At 41.6% G+C, this 20,452-nt stretch overlaps 1 protein-coding gene across 2 annotated transcripts in view; it reads left to right on the forward strand.

The window, feature by feature from the left end:
• CDC42EP1 (CDC42 effector protein 1) overlaps positions 1-20,452 on the forward strand; it is a 57,003-nt gene that overhangs the window by 28,495 nt on the left and 8,056 nt on the right. For both annotated transcript variants that reach the window (XM_073644393.1, XM_073644394.1), the window contains one exon: positions 19,474-20,283. In XM_073644393.1, the coding sequence (XP_073500494.1) occupies positions 19,875-20,283 (409 nt within the window). In that variant the 5' untranslated portion in view covers positions 19,474-19,874. The remainder of the gene's footprint in view (positions 1-19,473; positions 20,284-20,452) is intronic.

The raw sequence follows: 20,452 nt of genomic DNA on the forward strand, positions 1-20,452 counted from the left end.
GGTAGTCCGAACTGTCTTGGCATCATTCCCCTTCCCAGTGGGTGGTATGAATTTGCACAAGGCTTTAATCTGCATAGGCATGGCAGTGTTAGCAAAAAAAAGGGATGTAGGAACCGGAACGAAATGTTACAGAACTATTCTTTCATTGCCTATTTATATTGCAGGCTGTAAGTGTAATTTACTCTTAATCTCTGTTAACATCTTCTTAGCCACTTCTAGTAGGAATCTCCATTGCAGATTTTGTCAAAAATGCTGGTTTAAAAGCGCAAGATGCAAATTGTTGCCTTTGATCTAAACCTCACTGGCCTTATTATAGTCAATGGAGTTGGTGCATGCTGTTGGTGCGGCTGACTCCAGCTTTATGCTGGCCCTTGCGAAGCACTGCCCAAGTTGGCACCTCTTTGCTTTTGGTGTTTCCTCTTCACTTTCCAAGAACTTTAATTTTTAAAAAATTTTTTAATGACAATGCCACTGACACCCCGCAATCATGTTGTGGGGAGCTTGATGGGGGTTAGAATGGATACTTTCTCCCTCATTTCTAAGAGGTTAAACTGCTGCAATCAGAGCTACAACACACCCGGCATCTACACTATATAGAGTGGGCTCATACATACATGCAGTGCACATATCTGTCTTACATGCAGGACTGTTCAAAAGTTTTAGGCAGGTGTGTAAAAATGCTTCACAGTAAAAACGCTTTAAGAAATAGAAGGGTTAATAGTTTACTTTTATCAATTAACAAAATGCAAAGTGAATGAACAAAAGAAAAATAGCAATCAAATCAATATTTGGCATACATCCCAACTTTTGAAGAACAGAAAGAGGGACAAATTATGTGGCAATTTTTGGCCACACCTCTGACCACGCCCATTTACCATTATTTTCTACCCTGGCAGGAGGAGTTGTCAGAGGGGCGGTGGCAGTGAAGGACATTCAGCACACACCCAAGACTGCAGGGTGTAGGCCCACATCTGGGACTGTCCTCTGTATCCGGGATGGTTGGGACTAGACATGAGTGGATCGATTCACTGGATTCCGGTCCAGCATCTAGATCAGTGCTACTCGGTGGCTGGATGTTAGGCCTGTGAATCTCTTACCTTTTAGCATCCCCGGTTTTTGATTAGTCAGGGCTGGCCCGACATCATCTGTGCGTCCTGCTAATCTATAGTTGGGACCTATGGATTTATTTTTTGTTCAATCATTCATTCACAGTCGGAGCAGCCAGAATTTTCTCATCTTGATGTAGTTTCACTATATGACATCTGGGTTTTTTTTGTGTCTGTAACGTCGTGTTCACACGTCCTGATATTTTCGGTACTAAAAAAAAAAATAACTGTGTTTTCCGTGTCCGTCTGTGTGTGTGCTTCATTCTTGTGAAAAAAGACAGCAATGATGCTACTTGTGAACACGGCCTCAGCGTTACATTTTTATTACTTATCTCATGTGTTTAATAGAGGAAAATAACAATTACGCAGTTTTTTTACGCCATTTACCAATCCTCATAAATAATGTGATTGCTTTGTTGTTCTACCTGAATTCTTGGAAATCTTATTGTTCTTTTAAAAAATATATAAATTGTTAATCTCTGTTCTGTGGGGGGATGTTACATACAAATGGACTATTGGATGTTCTAAGGAGACGGCTCATTTATGAGTTTGATGTATCAGAAGACCGGATATTGACTTCAAAGCGTTCCATTTCTAGTCTTTTCAAGGCTCAATAGTCGTGTATGATATTCAGCACAATACAACCCAGTGTTTGGTGGCCATCGGTATACTTGTTCCATCCAAGCTCCAGAATCCATTTTACTAATATACATTCATTTCCATGTGTCGCAATTTTCTGTGCTCAAGATAATGCTTTAATAAATGATAGAACTTCAGTAAAGGACGTGGAGATTTTTTTCTTAAGGATTTAAAGGAAGGAAGTCACATTAGGTTCTAAGAATTTCACTGGGGCCAGAGGGAGCACAGGAAAAGCAATGTAAACTTCCCCCTATTAACAGAGCAGTGAGAGGGAAGAAAGAAGACAATGGGATCTTGGAGGGGAAGGGTGAGGGCATGAGTTGAGAGTTGAAGAATGAGGACAGAGACTGTTTCCACCTTTGCCAATAACGATATAAACAAGCAAGTCACTGAGTGACATTACAAGAGAGTTTAATTTTGGAGATGATCCAATTCCAGGACAAATAAGGAGTAATGAGCAGAATTTATCAATGTCCTCTGTCTCCATGAGGTAGAATACTGACAGCTTTATCAGTGTACGTACAATAGTACTTTTCAACACAGGATAGTTTGCACATGGATAAACCGAGAATGAGGAAAGCAGAACAAGATCTCATCAAAAGATATGTTCATGTGCAGCCACTGATGGTTTTACCAGCCAAATAGGCAGGACGAAGCCACAAAGGGTCCCGGATAAGTGAAGATTGTAGAAGTGAATGATACTATCAACTATTTAAAGAGAACCTTTCTCTGGATATTTTTTAATTTAAACCGAGCCTTTCCTCCAATGGCTGCTGCTCCACTGATTCTGTAACAGTTTTTGTTTTTCTTGTGTGCCCCTCCGTTCCAAAGTTATGCCCCCAGTAATAAAAGCGCAAATTTCACCTTTAGCCAATTGAGTGTATGGCAAAGAATTTCCCTGTGGGTGTTTGCCTTTTCTCCTTTTATTCTGATCAATCAAAACACAACCACACCCACAGAGAAATTCTGTTGTAAACGCTCCGTTGTATACACCAGTCATGAGACTGAAGTAGAAGGGTGTTTGCTGGGCTGAGTCCCGAATAATCATAAACGCCGTCTTGAATCTCTTAGGGAATGCTGACAGGGCCTCTCTAAGTCCTTAGAGATGAGGCCTCACGTGGCCTAACCCAAGATGCTGTGTCCTTGGTTGTCCTCACCAAGTCGGCTCATGTCAAGCTGAACAACGCATCCCAGAGTCACCAACAACAGATACAGACTTTTCCCAAGAATCAGCACCTCTTCTTGCCACTGGTCTCTTCTTTGCCTCAATCCAACCACTCACCAACTCCAAAAGCCCTGTGCTCTAACTCAGGCCTCGCGCCACTGCCTTCTGCTGGCCAGATAATATATTACATCACAAATCTATAACAATACAGTAAACTATGATTAACCCTTACAGAAACACTTGCACCACTTCTGCATTTTTCACCCACTCCTAGTTTTGGCTTACAAATAATGATGCAAAATACTTACTAAATACTGAATGTGTAAATGTGGCCTTTGTCTAATATGTGTAGGGAATCTTTAGATTAGACAGGTATTGCACCAAATTTATCATAGTGGTTCATGCTGTTTGATAAATCTGATTCTTTAAACTTCCTAGTCTAAGTTTTTACTACTTATTAATCTACGTTCAAACATTCAGTATTTGATCAGTATTTTACATCAGTATTTGTAAGCCCAAACCAGATGTGGATTAATCAGAGAAAAAGTATAACAGAAACACATCACCACTTCTACATTTATCACCCACTCCTGGTTTTGGCTTACAAATACTGATGTAAAATACTGACCAAATACTGAAAGTGTGAATGTGGCCTTAGCCCACTTCACACGTCTGTATAAAACTGATACTGGAAAAAACAGTACCAGTGTTATCAGTGTTTTGGATTAGCGTGCCATCAGTGAGCCATCAGTGTGCCATCAGGAAGCCATGAGTGTGCCATCAGAGAGCCATCAGTGTGCCATCAGTGAGCCAAGAGTATGCCATCAGTGAGTCATCAGTCCATCAGTGTACCATCAGTTTCCATCAGTGTGCCATCAGTGTTTTTCCAGTATGGCTTATGAAAAATAAATTACAAAGCTTCTCCTATACATTGCAATGTTAAACATGTACAAAACACGGATGGCACATGGATGGTATCCGTATGCTATATGTGTTTTACACGGATCCATAGACTTGTATTGGCCCTTGTCGTCCGTACTGCCGGTAAAAAATGGACATGTCTCCATGTGGTTCACAAAGACGCACAGTCCGTGTGAAAACACAGACATGTGAAGACCATCATAGGTTATAATGGGTATAACCTATGGGCCACTAAGGGGGCCCAATTCCACCACCAAAGTAGACAAAATTGTGCATTATAATGAACTATTGGAGGCAAACTGCCCATATACTGTTTTTGCACAGCCGCCCTCTTCTGTCTGTGTCCACCACTAGTCTAAAACCCATAATAAATATGAAGCACATCATGAAAGACGGTTTATGGCACAATTAGCTGTATGAAACGTTTCCAGTGTGTTCAGATGGGGTTGTCCACTCCTTTTGAGTGGTTACATTCCCCTATAGGTGACTACATACAGTCGTCATTGTATTATTTCACTCTATAGGAGAGATTTAGGGATTTGTATGGAAATAAAAACAGCTGACGTTTATAAAGACTAAGGTTGATAACCTGATTGTTTCTTTTTTCTGGACAACGTCTCTAAAATAACGGACGGATAATATTTTTCAATAGTAACATCCAAAAAATATAATAACCCACTCATAAAGATGATAAGCGACACATGTCTACAGCCCAGAATACTGATATGAACACATTATTAGAATTTACTGTGAGCTGTAAAATGATAATAACCACAGTCACAATAATCTGTACAAGCTTCCCTTAAAAAGTCACGGACTCAGCTCATTTTCTTTACGGAAGCTGGAAAAAAAAGCGCCCAATATTTCCAGACTGTCCGGGAATAAACGGATGGTTGGCAACTCTACATAAAGACATCTAATCAGCACAAAATTGTGGACCTGTTAGGCATAAAACCCAACAAAATGGACATTCACTAAGGTACTTGTAGATGTATGAATTTTATTTAATATTTTTCTTCTATATGAATATTTAGAATCAGAAAAAAGCACAGAATAAAATATAGAGCACTGAAACTTATAAAGATACAGAATCACAAACAAAAAAATTAGTTTTACTAGATGCAATAGAATGGGTGACCATATACAGTGAAACCATTTTGAGACCCAAAATTACATAAAAAATGATTGTCTATGTGCAAAGGTCAATGGTGGATCCTGAGTTATCAGCATGGAGGTGTTACCTGTCATTATAGTCCTGCTTGTGATGATAAGAAAGCTGCTGTAAACTCTTCCTGAAAGGTCGTGAAGTATATGTCTAAAATAGCCCCAGTGGTCAAAGTGAAAATTGAAAGATTTTTAATTTATTTAATTTTTTTAAACAGGTCATGATTTGAAAAAAATTTGCCAAAAATGTTTAAAAAAATATTCAAAGCAAAAGCAATGATTGAAAAAAAGGGCATTTTTTATGATTCTTAGAGGTTTTCTGGGAATTTAAAGGGTGTCTGTCTGTAAGATCAACTCTCCTAAGCCATCTATATTGGTATGCAGGTCACAGAAAGTTGAATAAAATCATGACTTGATAGCTACAATCCGATGTCTTATTCCAGAGAAATACACATTTTATTAATATGTAAATGAGCTGTTAAGATCTATGGGCTGCACATAGATCTCCCTGAGAATCTGCCTCTAGAGCTTATGTCAAATGAAAGGGGGTGTTACCAGTGTGAGACATGTAATGACTGACAGTCTTCTCTTTTGATCTACATGTCTCACACTGGTAATGTCCCCTTTCATTTGACATAAGGTCTGGAGGAAAATTTTCAGGGAGATCTACAGTATGTCTGGCCCATAGATCTTATAAAACTCATGTATATATTAAGAAAAACGTAGATTTCTCAGGAATAAGACATCAGATTCCAGATATCAAGGTATCATTTCGTTCAACTTCCTATGACCTATATGCCCATATAGACGGCTTCAGAAATGAACCTGTCATGTGAAAATAACGCTATTAACTTGCAGATATGGGGTTAATCTGCAGGTTAATAGCATTCTAAACCTGGCCAGGGCCGACATTTAGACCTTCACTGCCGGGAGGAAATGACCTTATTCCCTCCGGCAGCGTTTGAGTTTCAGCCATAGTGGATGTTCAATTGCGGGTTCAATCACCACTCTGTGTATAGAAAGCAGCGGCTGTAACCGCACCCTAGCACTGACTGACAGCAGCTCAACATTAGGGTCGGCTGACATTCAGTGCAGAAGGTGCGGTAGCTATGCACAGAGTGATGACTGGGCCCATGCCAGCGCTACTCCTGGGACTAAAACCCAAATGCTGCAGCCACGACAGCGGGGATCTAAGTTCTGATGTTCAGATCTCTATTAACCTGCAGATTTACCCCAAATGTGCAGGTTAAAAGCGTTTTTTCACTTGACAGGTTCCCTTTAACATTGATGAGCTATCTACAGGATAGGGTTAAAATATTAGATTCCAGCACTTCCACTAATCAGCAGGTTAAAGTTTCTATAGAATTTTGAAAGTGTCACAGCTGAATAAATTGTGTTCTGGCCATGAATGGAACTGCAAGGTCTCTCCGATTCACCTGTACTGGGATACAGTATCGTTCATGGCCACTAAATACTGTATGGCACTGTGCCACAGTAAGGTGTGCAGGACAGTAGCTGTGGCAAGCTGCAGCTTCTCCACACCCTAGCACCCCACAAACAAACAGTGTCCCAGTCCATCAGCAGGGTACAATGCAGTGTACTCACTTTCAGGCTGGACCCCTCCGCTGCATCCACATCCTCAGGTCTTGGGTCAGCCGCACACACATCAGGGGACACCCGGTTCAACTTTACTGGACAGTTCAGATACAACAGTCTTTAACACACAGTTTTGGGCACAGCACCCTCCAGTCCAAGTTTCATCAATAGAGCACTTTTCAAGCCTCTGCTCACGTTCAGCTCGAATTTTAGAGGTGTTAAACTGCAGAGATTTGCGTCCTGGCTCTGTCTTTGATCACCCAGCCATCTCCTGTTGAAATGACCAGCTGTTAATTTATCCACAAGCCGTTCCCACAATGCCCTACACCTGATATAGTTTAATGTGGCCTATATATTTAGACTCTCTGTAAGGGGTGCACGCGTGCTGGGGTGTGCACGCGTCTTCTTGTGCAAAGTGGCTTCGGAGAGAAGTGGCAGTTATTTCAGAGGCAGTTAGTCAGGGCAGGAGTCAGGTAACAAACACTTTGACCACTTACTCTCCTTTAACTATGTTTCTGTTAGCTCTCACTTTTTCCTCTATAGTCCTCCACTTTCTAATAACCCCTCAAATCCCTACACCAAGTAAGAAACTCATCATCTCTCCCTCTATCCTCCCCATTCATCTCACCTCCTCCTCCAAATTATTCCTCAACATTCAATCCTGGATCTCCAAACACAGACAGCCACCTCATGCTCTCTCTTGCTCCCACCTGCTAACACTTTCTCTGCTCCTCCTCACTGCTGGAGATATCTCTCCAAATCCTGGTCCTCCTCGCCATATCCCCACAGTCACTTCTACCTCCTATCCACGACCTTCCTCAAACTGTCGCAACCCTTCTAACCTCATACCCATGCAACTAATACCCACCTCCTCAGCTATACTAACAGGAGCTCTATGGAACGCTCGCTCTGTCTGCAACAAACTTTCCTTCATCCACGATCTTTTCATTACAAACAAACTCTCCTTCCTCGCCATCACCGAAACCTGGCTCATCCCCTCTGACACAGCCTCCCCAGCTGCCCTTTCATATGGCGGATTCCACCTTTCCCACACCCCCCGCCCCAATGGCAAACATGGTGGAGGCGTAGGTTTCCTCCTATCAGAACTCTGCGCTTTCACCAAAATCCCACTGCCACCCTCCGTTACACTCCCCTCTTTTGAGGTGCACTGTGTGCGCATCTATTCCCCCTCCAACCTCCAACTGGCCGTCGTTTACCGACCCCCAGGGCAAGCCACCACCTTCTTAGACCATTTCACTACCTGGCTGCTTCACTTCCTTTCCACTGACATCCCCACTATCATAATGGGTGACTTCAACATCCCCATTGACACTCCCCACTCGTCTGTCTCTAAGCTCCTATCCCTCACTTCCTCCTTTGGACTCACTCAATGGTCTTCCACACCCACCCACAAAGATGGCCACACACTGGACTTCATCTTCACCCGCCTCTGTTCCCTATCTAACCTCTCTAACTCACCACTCCCTCTCTCTGACCATAACCTCCTCACATTCTCTACCCTCTCCTCTCCGGGTGCACAATCCCCACTCCACAAACTCACACACCCTCGCAGAAATCTCAAACACCTTGACCTACACTCTCTTTCTGAATCCCTCCTTCCTCTCACAGACATAAATTCCTTGCACGATGCAGACGTTGCTGCTGCTTCATATAACACCACAATAGCTGCAGCTCTAGACTCGATCGCCCCTCTCACACACACCACACCTCGCACATTCAACAGGCAACCCTGGCACACTAAACTTACTAAACTGCGCCGGGCCTCCAGGGTTGCGGAGCGGAGATGGAAAAGGTCTCACTCCATCGAGCACTTCATCGCATTCAAGCAATCCCTCACTAATTTCAAGTCCGCACTCACTACAGCAAAACAAACCTACTTCTCATCTCTCATATCCTCCCTATCTCACAACCCTAAACAGCTATTTAACACTTTCAACTCTCTCCTTCGTCCCCCAGCACCTCCTCCCTCTTCTCTCATCTCAGCCGACGACTTTGCCTCATTCTTCAAACAGAAGATTGACACCATCAGACAAAACTTTGGCCTAAAGTCCACACAACCCCTCCTCATATCTACTCAACCCTCCTCCTCCAAACCCCACTTCTCCACCATTACAGAAGGTCAAGTCTCCTCTTTACTCTCCAAATCACACCTCACCACCTGCGAACTTGACCCAATCCCATCCCACCTCATCACTAACCTCACCTCAGTCTTCATCCCAACCCTAACCCACCTCTTCAATCTATCACTAACAACCGGAGTCTTCCCCTCATGTTTCAAACATGCCGCAATCACACCCATCCTCAAAAAGTCCTCCCTTGACCCTTCCTCTCTGACCAGCTACCGCCCCATATCACTTCTCCCCTTTACCTCAAAACTTCTAGAACAACATGTCCACCTTGAACTGACCTCCCACCTCTCCTCCTGCTCCCTCTTCGACCGTCTACAATCTGGCATCCGACCGCATCACTCGACTGAAACTGCCCTGACCAAAGTCACCAACGATCTACTAAATGCCAAATCCAAGCGACACTACTCCATCCTCCTCCTTCTGGACCTGTCATCTGCCTTTGACACAGTGGACCATTCCCTCTTACTCCAGATTCTCTCATCTCTTGGCATCACGGACTTGGCTCTATCTTGGATCTCCTCATACTTAACAGACAGGACATTCAGCGTCTCCCACTCACGCACCACCTCCTCATCTCGCCCCCTATCTGTCGGTGTCCCCCAAGGTTCAGTTCTAGGACCCCTGCTCTTCTCCATCTACACCTTCGGCCTGGGACAGCTCATAGAGTCTCACGGCTTTCAGTATCACCTCTATGCTGACGACACACAGATCTACCTCTCTGGACCCGATATCTCCTCCCTACTAACCAGAATCCCACAATGTCTGTCCGCCATCTCATCCTTCTTCTTCGACAGGTTTCTAAAACTCAACATGGATAAAACAGAGTTCATCATCTTTCCACCCTCTCATTCACATCCCCCATCCGACCTATCCATCAACGTCAATGGCTGTTCACTCTCCCCAGTCCCACAAGCTCGCTGCCTTGGGGTAACCCTGGACTCTGATCTCTCCTTCAAGCCACATATTCAAGCCCTTTCCACCTCCTGCCGACTCCAACTCAAAAACATCTCCCGGATCCGTGCATTCCTCAGCAAAGACTCTACAAAAACACTAGTGCATGCCCTCATCATATCCCGCCTCGACTACTGCAACCTCCTGCTCCGTGGCATCCCTTCCAACACTCTTGCACCTCTCCAATCTATCCTAAACTCTGCTGCTCGACTAATCCACCTGTCCCCCCGCTATTCCCCGGCCTCTCCTCTCTGTCAATCCCTTCACTGGCTCCCTATTGCCCAGAGAATTCAGTTCAAAACTCTAACCATGGCATACAAAGCCATCCACAACCTGTCTCCCCCATACATCTGTGACCTAGTCTCCCGGCACTTACCTGCACGCAACCTCCGATCCTCACAAGATCTCCTGCTCTACTCCCCTCTTATCTCCTCCTCCCTCAATCGTATACAAGATTTCTCCCGTGCTTCCCCCCTACTCTGGAACTCTCTACCCCAACATATCAGACTCTCGCCGACCGTGGAAACCTTCAAAAGGAACCTGAAGACCCACCTCTTCCGACAATCCTACAACCTGCAGTAAACACCACTGCACGACCAGCTCTACCCTCACCTACTGTATCCTCACCCATCCCTTGTAGACTGTGAGCCCTCGCGGGCAGGGTCCTCGCTCCTCCTGTACCAGTCGCTGACTCGTTTTGTTAAGATTATGTAAATGCTTTTGTTATGTATATCCCTATCACATGTAAAGCGCCATGGAATAAATGGCGCTATAATAATAAATAATAATAATAATAATAATACCTACGATTGATCCTACTGTCAGCCCCAGGGATTTCCCTTCTGGCCCCACAGCACTCCTGAGATCCGCTACGTTTCCCTCACGTGGTTCCCCTTCCAGCTTCCTCTGTATGAAATGGATTAAGGCACAGTCCAGAGTACCTAGTTCGGGCTGTAGGCCACAAGACTTTACAAAATGGTCCAAATGAAATTTGGTACGACCTCATGCTGTTAGAACGATACGTACTCCATGTGCCTCCAGCCCACTGCACACTGAACCTGAATTTCACACAAACCAATCACTAACTCAGACTTACTAAACCAGGAAATGATTCCCCTTCTTGCTTGACCTAACCCCCTCCCATGCTGGACTGATCCCAAACATATTACTATATCTGTTCCTGCAGTCTGTTGTTGGGATGATCTAACCTTTCACCTACATTCCAGCACACAGCTTGCATTACTTTCCTACATTAAAACTATACTAACAATACTTATATTATACCTATCACTTATACACTAATAGGCCCACCACTGGCTATCTGCCCTAATGTTCCTACGCCTGAGCTAAGTGTACCAGGTTACCTTAGGAATTACCAATGCAGTACCCACATCATCATCGGTACTTATAACACTCTAGGCATTTTACATTATACCATCTAAACACAATACAACAGCATGTTAATATTCATACTACAATTGTTGTCTTCAGGGAAAGTCCCTGTCACACCCTTACACCACTTTTAGTGCCCCGCGGCATCTTCAATCAGCTGATTGTGGGGGTACCAGGAAAATGGCTCCATCGATATATTATTAATGACCTAAACATAGACAAATCAATATTAAAGAACTGGAAAACCCCTTTAATCCTTTTTGGAAGGTAGTTTTGAAACATTACTGATTACCTGTAAATGTTTACCTGTGTAAGAACTTGCTCTATGTATGAAATGAAACATTATTACAAATATGCCAATAGGTTAATAGGTTTTATAATGCACATGTTCCGTATATGAGGCGCAACGTCCAGTGTGTATGACTAATTGATAACCTCGCCCTGTGTTGATACAGGTCAGGGTCTGAACAGTAGCCGATGATAAGTGTGTGTTTACTGAAGCATTGACAACAGAACAAAGGGAAACTTGTGCGCTGCCTCTGGAGGCTGAGACTGGGATGGGTGTAAAACAGTCCTTAGAGGATGCCCGGGGAGGATGCCCGGCGCAAAAGAGGAAGACTTACATCATTAATATTTCATGTCTGCCTATCTCACTGGTCCAGGTTACAGATTCATAGGACAGGATGTTTCTTTTGAGAATTCAGGAAGTTGTTGTTTGTTTTTTTATGTGTTTCTTTTCTCTTGAAGCTTCCTCATTGCTTTCGTTGATGGACATTTAGGGTATGTACACACTTTGCATTTTTGCAGTATTTTTCTGCCAGAGAGGTAGGCAGGAAAAACGATACATAAAATTCACGTGTTTTTGTCACGTTTTTACAGCGTTTTTGCTTGCATTATCCACCCATTGGGTGAAAAGCGCTGCAAAAACGATGAAAGAATTAACATGCTGTATCTTGGCAGAAAAGCACCGGAGCTAAAAAAAAAAATAAAATTATGAAATCTCATTCATTATGCTAGTACTATAAGTGTCGAGAGGACAGAGGAACAGGGAGCCTCCACGTATGTGATACAACATCCAGTCAAATCTACACCAAGGCTGAAGAAAAACATATCACCGGGGGGTGCCAGTCCTACTGGTGAGCACAGACATGGTAGAGAAAAAAGGACGATCTGTATCGGCACACCACCCAGGTAAAATCAAAAACCTTTATCAATCCATGTTAAAAACAGCTAGAAAGCACCTGTCGCGTTTCTGGCGCAGACCGGCGCCAGAAACGCATCAGGTGTTTTTTAGCTTTTTTTTAACATGGATTAATAAACGTTTTCGATTTTACCTGGGTGGTGTGCTGATACAGATCCTACTTTTTTTCTCTACTGTAAGTGTCGGACTGGGATGCCAAGGACCCACCAGTAACCAACTCTAGGGCCCCACTTTTCACCTACATGCAAATGTGACATTATCTTCAATCACAAATTTATATAACAATAGCTGGGTAGATTGTTAAATGAATAAGATGCTGCCTTTGTCTGTACATAGTGACGCAAGTATATTGTGACAATTACCGATCATATAAGAGGTGGTGGCCCACCGGAGGATTCTCCTGTTCTCCTGTTGGCCAGTCCAGGCCTGTTATAACACTGTATACTCTACGCACCTAATACATAAATACATAGCAAAAATTACTTCTAGTGATATTCATAGTTATTTCTATCTAAGTTGGGTCTTGGATTGACCATTAGAATGGCCGACCAAGATATGCAACTCATTAATTTCCGATATTAAAATTTGCAGCAGATGTATTGTAGCGGCAGAGTTCTGAATCTTACATTGACTTGCACTTTCTCTCATTATCTCACATTCCACATTGTAAGTAGCAAGTGAACATAATGTGATTTTCCTACATTCCTTTCAGTTTATTTGAGACTTGCAATTGGCATTCTGCTGGGAGAACATTATTTGTCTGCGGCATCAGATAATGTCCAAAGGAAATCTAAAATTGTCTCAACCAGTTCTGTCACAACTAAAATCATTATAAAGATAGCTGATGCCAAAGACAGACGCTAGATTTCCCTTTTATGTACAGTTTTTTATTTTTTTTATAACTGGATATCCCACCTAGGACATTTATAGCATGTCTCCATGAGTAGAACCCCTAATTAGTAGCAGAATTGGGGTTCTTCAAAACCTCCATTCAGTGAAATGAAATGACGGCTGCCTCCTAGTGTGAAATAAATAATTTGTCAGCAGGCTTTTTATGTAATCTGAGAGCAAAATAATATAGGGATGGAGAGCCTGATTCCAGAGAGGTGTCCCTTGCTCAGCAGTGTGCTAAAGCTTCAAAACAATCAGTATTTTATCAGTAGGAAATTCTAAATGCACGACTAGGTGCTTTGTGCCAAAAAGTCCAGATAATCTGTGTAACCCCGCCCCCACCACTGATTGGCAGCTTGCTAACAACGTATGGTGTACGCAGAAATCTGCCAATCAGTGCTGTGGGCGGGGTTATACAGAGCTTAGCATTCAGAGCACTGTTATATCTGCAGCAGAGAAAACAGAGATTCTATCAAAACTGCAGCAAGCAGCCCAGTAGGTGATACATCGCTGGAATCAGGGTCTCTGCCCCGACATCACCAACATAATGCTGCTCTCAGATTACATATTTGACAGATTACTCATTTGAGATTATTCGTCAAATGTGCAGTCAGTTCTCTATTCAATCTCAACCTAGGTGGTCAACCGACTCCAATCTCTGCAGGGTTGGGCTCTCCACCTATCAAGCATCTATAATATGAAATGTACTATAATTCTGAGTCTCCAAACTAATAAAAGAACAATGGTCTTCATGGCCATCCAGGCAGAGTTTGTAAGTTGAAGTAGCCTTGCTATCTATCTATGTAAGTCATTGGGTGTTATGGAAAGTTGAGCAAGTTTTCAGTTCTGTCTCCCCTGAGATATAGAGACCATCAACCATTGCACTTTGCCTGTTCTCCCAATACATAGGGCATGCTAAAATGGCAAATACACAGATTTCTATGGTAGTAAACCACTTTATTATTCTGCTAAAAGGGTTAGCAGGAGCGGTGCTGGATTTCAATCCTTACAGTAGTCAGGGGGTTATCATGCACATAAACTGAGCTGTAATCTCACATTTTATAATTATATGACAATTTGGATGTATGGTGGTAGGGAGTAACACACTCTAATAACAGGAATCTGTCAGCAGGCTTTTGCTATTTAATCTGAGGTCAGCATGATGTAGGGGCTGAGACACAGATTTCAGCGATGTATCACTTATTAGACTGTGTGCTGTTGTTTCAATGCAATGAATGTTTTATCACCAGGAGATTATCACTGCCTGAACTACAGCTAATGTGAGCCCTGGTCTAACCACGCCCCCTTAGCTCACTGTCAATATAAAATGTACAAATAAAGCTGTGGTGTGGGCGTGGTTAGCTTTCCGAGCTCTGCTGCATGCTACATCTAAAAGCTCTGATTGTGTCACAACTGCTGCATCCAGTAGGCTAAGTGATACATCGCTGGAATCAGGGTCTCTTTTGCTACATTATGCGGCTCTCAGATAAGGTAGCAAAAACCTGCTGACAGATTCCCTTTAATTCTATAGCAGCAGCCATAAAACTTTGTCACCCAGCATTTCTGGTTACTCAGAAACGGCAGAAAAGAATGTGAAAGACATAAGGACATTTCTGCATAATTCTCTGATCTGCGGGTAAATGCTCTCTCAGATGTGTCAGCACTGAAACAAACTTTCCCTTTAGGAATAAACACATACGGCTGAACGAAATAAAGAGATATTTCTAATATTAGAGGATATTAGCCATCCATAGAATTCAGCATACTGATGCTGCATGCAAATAGGTAAGCTGGTGGGTTTTATCGGCGCTTATGGTCCTTTTAAATGCAGGGTTCTCCGAGAAACCTCTAAATTGCAGCATATTTGAATTTCATGGCTGGGATTTTATCTATGACTGTGGGCGTTGGGGCTCATTGCAAAGGTGAGAGACCATGAATGGAACATTTACCAAATTGCTTTTCATGTAGGAACCTACTAAAGGCAAAATGTAAAGCGCTCAGTCCTTTTAAGCCTAATTTCTTGTTACAGTAGCATGGCGTACAGTATGTGTTTTATTTTTTCCCATTGCTCTTTATGTACATTCAGTGGAATGCTGTGCTTGTTTGTCACTAGATATTTTTGGAAACCTCTATAATACCGGCTTTGTCCGAGTTTCTCGACAAGTGAATGGGGGTCATTTTAGAAATAAAAAGGGTACATTACTGGAGACTCATTTTTTTTTCCAAGCCAGTGGAAATAAATGACTATGTTTTTTTTTTATTATTATTTTTCTTCTGAAAAATAAAATCATTTTCTAAAAAGTATTTTATACTTATATCTCAGTAAGTCTTGTGGTTTGTATAATTTATTAAGGGAAGTCTCTGGGAAAAAGGAATACACAGTTTTATGTTCAGGGCAAAGTTTGAGGGATCCGAGCATGACCCTATTAATTCTATTTTGCGGTTTTTGAACCCCTTATATTCTATAGTGGAGTGATTGCTAATTCCCAATACTGTTGGTAAGCATGCATTGATAGATATGGACATAATGGCCCCGAGTCATCGGTTGCATTTTTTTAAATCAAATTTCTTTTTTCATCTTATGGTATTCGCTGAAGTTTATTGCGCCAAAGTCAACAAAATGGTGTCGCATGTGGTTCATGAATTTGCCAGAAAGTTTAAAAAATTTACTTTTTTCCTGTCTTGAATCATTCTTTTCAAAGTCACAAAACAAAAAAGACTTTTGAAAGAAGTGCATAAAACTACATCAAGGGGATAGTGGGGTGGAATTGCGCCAAAACTTTTTGACTTTTGAAAAATTCTCACTTGAAGAATCAGGCAAAAACATCTGGAATCACTAAACTTTGGCCACAAAGCGAAAGAACAAAAATAGGCAAGTACATATAAAATAGACAAAAAAAAAGCACAAATATAACAACGAATGAGGTGCAAACAAAAAAAGGCGCAAAATACACAAAGCTAGACAAAAAAACAGGCGCAAAGGCAATTATGAATTGGGGACGAAAGTTAGATTGAGTTTTTCTATGAGTAATCTATTAACTAATACGTGTAACTCTTTCTGAACTTCGGTACTCACAGTCTAGTTTCACAAAGCGTTTAGTTAAAAAAAAAAATTCTTGCCAAAAAATGAGACACAGATAGATGCTGCTAAAGATAGTGAGAGAGTTAGCTCCTCCTAGAGCTGGATTCACAACCACACAGCTCAGTATTTCTGTATAAAGTCTTCCATGCTGCTGCTTCTGTTTGTGTGCAAATTAGGGAGTGAAGAGCAGGAATCCCTCTCTGTGTGCCATGTTATGTTATGTATGGGAGACATACAGCTAATCTCCTCCCACCAGCTCAGAGTCAATTGCAAATTAGAAATAGAACCTAAAAAGGGGAAAACTGGTAAAAATGCCAGATACAAGTCACATAATGGCTAGAAATAGTTTTATTCCTCATATTCCACACACAATAGCTTATTCTGAGTGATTACTTGAAAGTACAGTTACTCGTTAATAACTCATGTGTCAATGCTTCAGGGGAACTGAGCTGGATTACTCCATTAGAAATAATTGACAGATGGGGTACTGAGACCACGACTTCTTATAATTAGTTTATTGAGGAGGATCTCTATAACAGAAATGGATTATCCAAAATATGCCATATACTGTATTGCCTGTAGTGAAGGTATCAGGTACTGTAGCTTTATATATTATAATACATGTAGTATTTACAGTTTAAAAAGGGATCCTGTCAGCAGGATTTCAAACCCCAAACTATTTATATTTGCATGTAGCTCTTTCAATGACAAGTCCAGCAATATCTTTACATGGTCTGTGTGTTCCTCCGTTACTGAAAAATCCATATTGGAATTAATATGCAAATGAGGCAAAAGTGCTATGGAAGATCTAAAGACTCGGTCACTCCAGCTCTATGCCCCGCCTATCTCTGCATCCTCCTGCTTGACTGACTGCTACTTTGCCTGCAGTCACACGGCATAGAGGCTGTCAGTCAAGTAGGAGGAGGCGCCGTTGGGCGGGGAATGGAGCTGGAGTTACAGAGGCTTCAGATATACAAATAGTTCTTCAGTCTAATTTGCATATCAATTCAAACACTGATTTCTCAGTAATGGCGGATAGGACTGGCTATGTAAAGGTTTTGCTGGACTTGTCTTTGATAGAACTTTATGCACATATAAACAGTTTGGGGGGTGAAATCCTGCTGACAGGATCCCTTTAAGTATTTATTCCATATTATCATATAAACACAAGATTATGGCTGTGTTCATCATGGCATTAGTATCATCATGTTTCATTCTTCATGAGAAGCAGATGATAGTTTTCTGTTGCACAATTTTGCCTAGTAAAAAAGATCAAAAGCAGAAGCCTGACATTATAACCTGATCTGTTACAAGTCAAATGGAACCAATGCAATCCAGTTCTGAGCTCAATTTTAGGGCATGTGCACACGACCTTTCTCTCTCCATCCGAGTAAAAATGGTCTGATTATGCGGATCAGAGTTTGATCAGCGTGGGATCAGTTTTTCTCGGAGGTGGAGAAAAAGAAAATCTCCATCTTTTCCATTCTGTCAATCTGTGAACATCAGACCACACTCAGATACAAAAGTCATTATCTCAGTAAATTAGAATACTTTATAACAACAGCTTGAAAAATGTTTTTAACATCTGAAATGTTGGCCTACTGAAATGTATGTTCAGTAAATGCCCTCAATACTTGGTCGGGGCTCCTTTTGCATCAATTACTGCATCAATGCAGCATGGCATGGAGGCGTCAGCCTGTGGCACTGCTGAGGTGTTATGGAAGCCCAGGTTGCTTTGATAGCAGCCTTCAGCTCGTCTGCATTGTTGGGTCTGGTGTCTCATCTTCCTCTTGACAATACCCCATAGATTCTCTATGGGGTTAAGGTCAGGCGAGTTTGCTGCCAATCAAGCACAGTGATACTGTTGTTTTTAAACCAGGTATTGGTACTTTTGGCCGTGTGGACAGGTGCCAAGTCCTGCTGGAGAATGACATTTCCATCTCCAAAAAGCTTGTCGGCAGAGGGAAGCATGAAGTGCTCTAAAATTTGCTGGTAGACGACTGCGCTGACTTTGGTCTTGATAAAACACAGTGGACCTACACCAGCAGATGATGTGGCACCCCAAACCATCACTGATTGTGGAAACTTCACACTAGACCTCAAGCAGCTTGGATTGTGGCCTCTCCACTCTTCCTCCAGACTCTGGGACCTTGATTTCCAAATGAAATGCAAAATTTACTTTGCATTTACTTAGTGTCAATGACTGCCTTCTGGACATCTGTCAAGTCAGCAGTCTTCCTGATGATTGTGGAGCCTACTGAAACAGACTAAGGGACCTTTTTAAACGCTTAGGAAGCCTTTGCAGTTTTTTTATGATAATTATTCAAATTTACTGAGATAATGACTTTTGTGTTTTCATTGGCTGTAAGCCATAATCATCAACATTAACAGAAATAAACACTTGAAATAGATCACTCTATTTGTAATAACTCTATATAATATGTGAGTTTCACTTTTTGTATTGAAGAATTGAAATAAATTAACTTTTTGATGATATTCTAATTTAGTGAGATGCGCCTGTATCATCCATTCGAGTGCAGTCCATTGTTTTCCTTGTACCTATAGATGTATATTGACAATTTTGACTATAGATGTATATTGACAATTTTGATCTGACACTTGGATCAAATTTTGATTTTGATCCAGACATGTCACCGTTTTTTTCCTCGGACTACGTCTAATATAATCGGTTGTGTGCATAGGCTCTTGCTAAGACAATCTCATCAATAAATGGCAATGCCTGCTGAGAACGTAGTGCTCCAGTCAAAAAGTGTGTCACCTTTGGTTTCGAGTGCATGTGTAATGCATCCACAGTAGAAGATGAGAATTAAATTGTAAATTATAGCCTTTCTCATGAATGCCTTGCTTCCCCTATGCATGCACTAGCCAGGAAAATCATGCTAAGCCCCCTATATAAATGATTAAGTAGCTAAATTTGTATTTTGGGGGTGACAGACTCCCTAAGAAAATGTAACCAGTTTGTACGTGTATTGTAGCCGATTCTGATTGAGGCATTCATTTGGCACAGTTCCTAGCCAGATAACATTATTAAATTAGGATTGTATATTCTACTTTATGAAATATATATCTTTAGAATATTTGTTGGAAAATATGGAAAATATTATATTGAATAAAGAGACTGAATTAAAAAGTCACCACAAGATGAGAGTTCTACAAAGAGTTCTATTTGACTAAAGTCATTCTTTCTTTTTCAGGTTGGACATCAGTATTTGCTCTCAGGTTGCACGAATCTCATTTGGGCTAATTTTTCTAGACTTCATTGATTTCTGTAAACATCTACCTTCCACCATCTGAAAAGCACAAGACTCTGAATTAGCTGATATAAGATCTTCTCTACTGAGCTGCCTGATGATTCCTTACATCTACTGTGTGGTTTCATTATTTCAATTTCACAAGAGGCACATACACCCGTTATAGAAGATAACTACTTGTCGTCTTTTGTAATACTATTGTCACTTTTGGTTTAGGAAAACTCAAGAGTTTCTTGTCAAGAATCTTATAATAAGCATGTGAGACATTATTAGAAAAGACAATGGTGTAAGGATCTTCTTTATGTGTTTCTTATTCAACAATTTCACATTGTTAAGAAGACAAGATGAGTCTTGGCAGTCTTCCGGTCATAAAAAACCTGGTTTCTCGATCCAGGCGAGAACGGGTACCATTAACACCAGAAATGATCAGTCCTCCTCTTGGTGACTTTAGGCACACAATGCATGTAGGACGAAAAGGAGAAGTCTTTGGGGACACCTCCTTTCTCACCCACTGCCATGAGAAGCACAGGCACCCTCGTTGGAACTATATCACAAAGAAATTACGCCAAACTCGATGGATGTCTTCTGAACGTCAGTCCCTTGGACATCCTATATCACCCCCTCCACCTATTTCTCCAATTATTAAGAATGCTGTATCCTTGCCACTTCTCCATAAGCGAAATTGGGATGAAGAGATAGATGAGAACCCAGGAGAAGCCTGGAACTCTATGTCAGAGTCACAAAGCCATTATGGTAAGTTTGAAACCTAAAAGTACATTTAAAGCCTAAAATTGAAAATGTAAAGTGAGAAATCCTGTAATTATGATAGTTAAAAGTTTGGATGTTTGCCATTGAGAGGATGTTTGCTTTTGAGAGAAGTTTATAGAAGAGTCAAAAGGATTCTTGGAAGTTCCTAGTTCTC

The sequence above is a fragment of the Phyllobates terribilis genome, unplaced genomic scaffold, assembly GCF_046119375.1.
Source record: "Phyllobates terribilis strain yellow unplaced genomic scaffold, ASM4611937v1 Scaffold_8__6_contigs__length_399053987, whole genome shotgun sequence".
NCBI lineage: Eukaryota > Metazoa > Chordata > Amphibia > Anura > Dendrobatidae > Phyllobates > Phyllobates terribilis.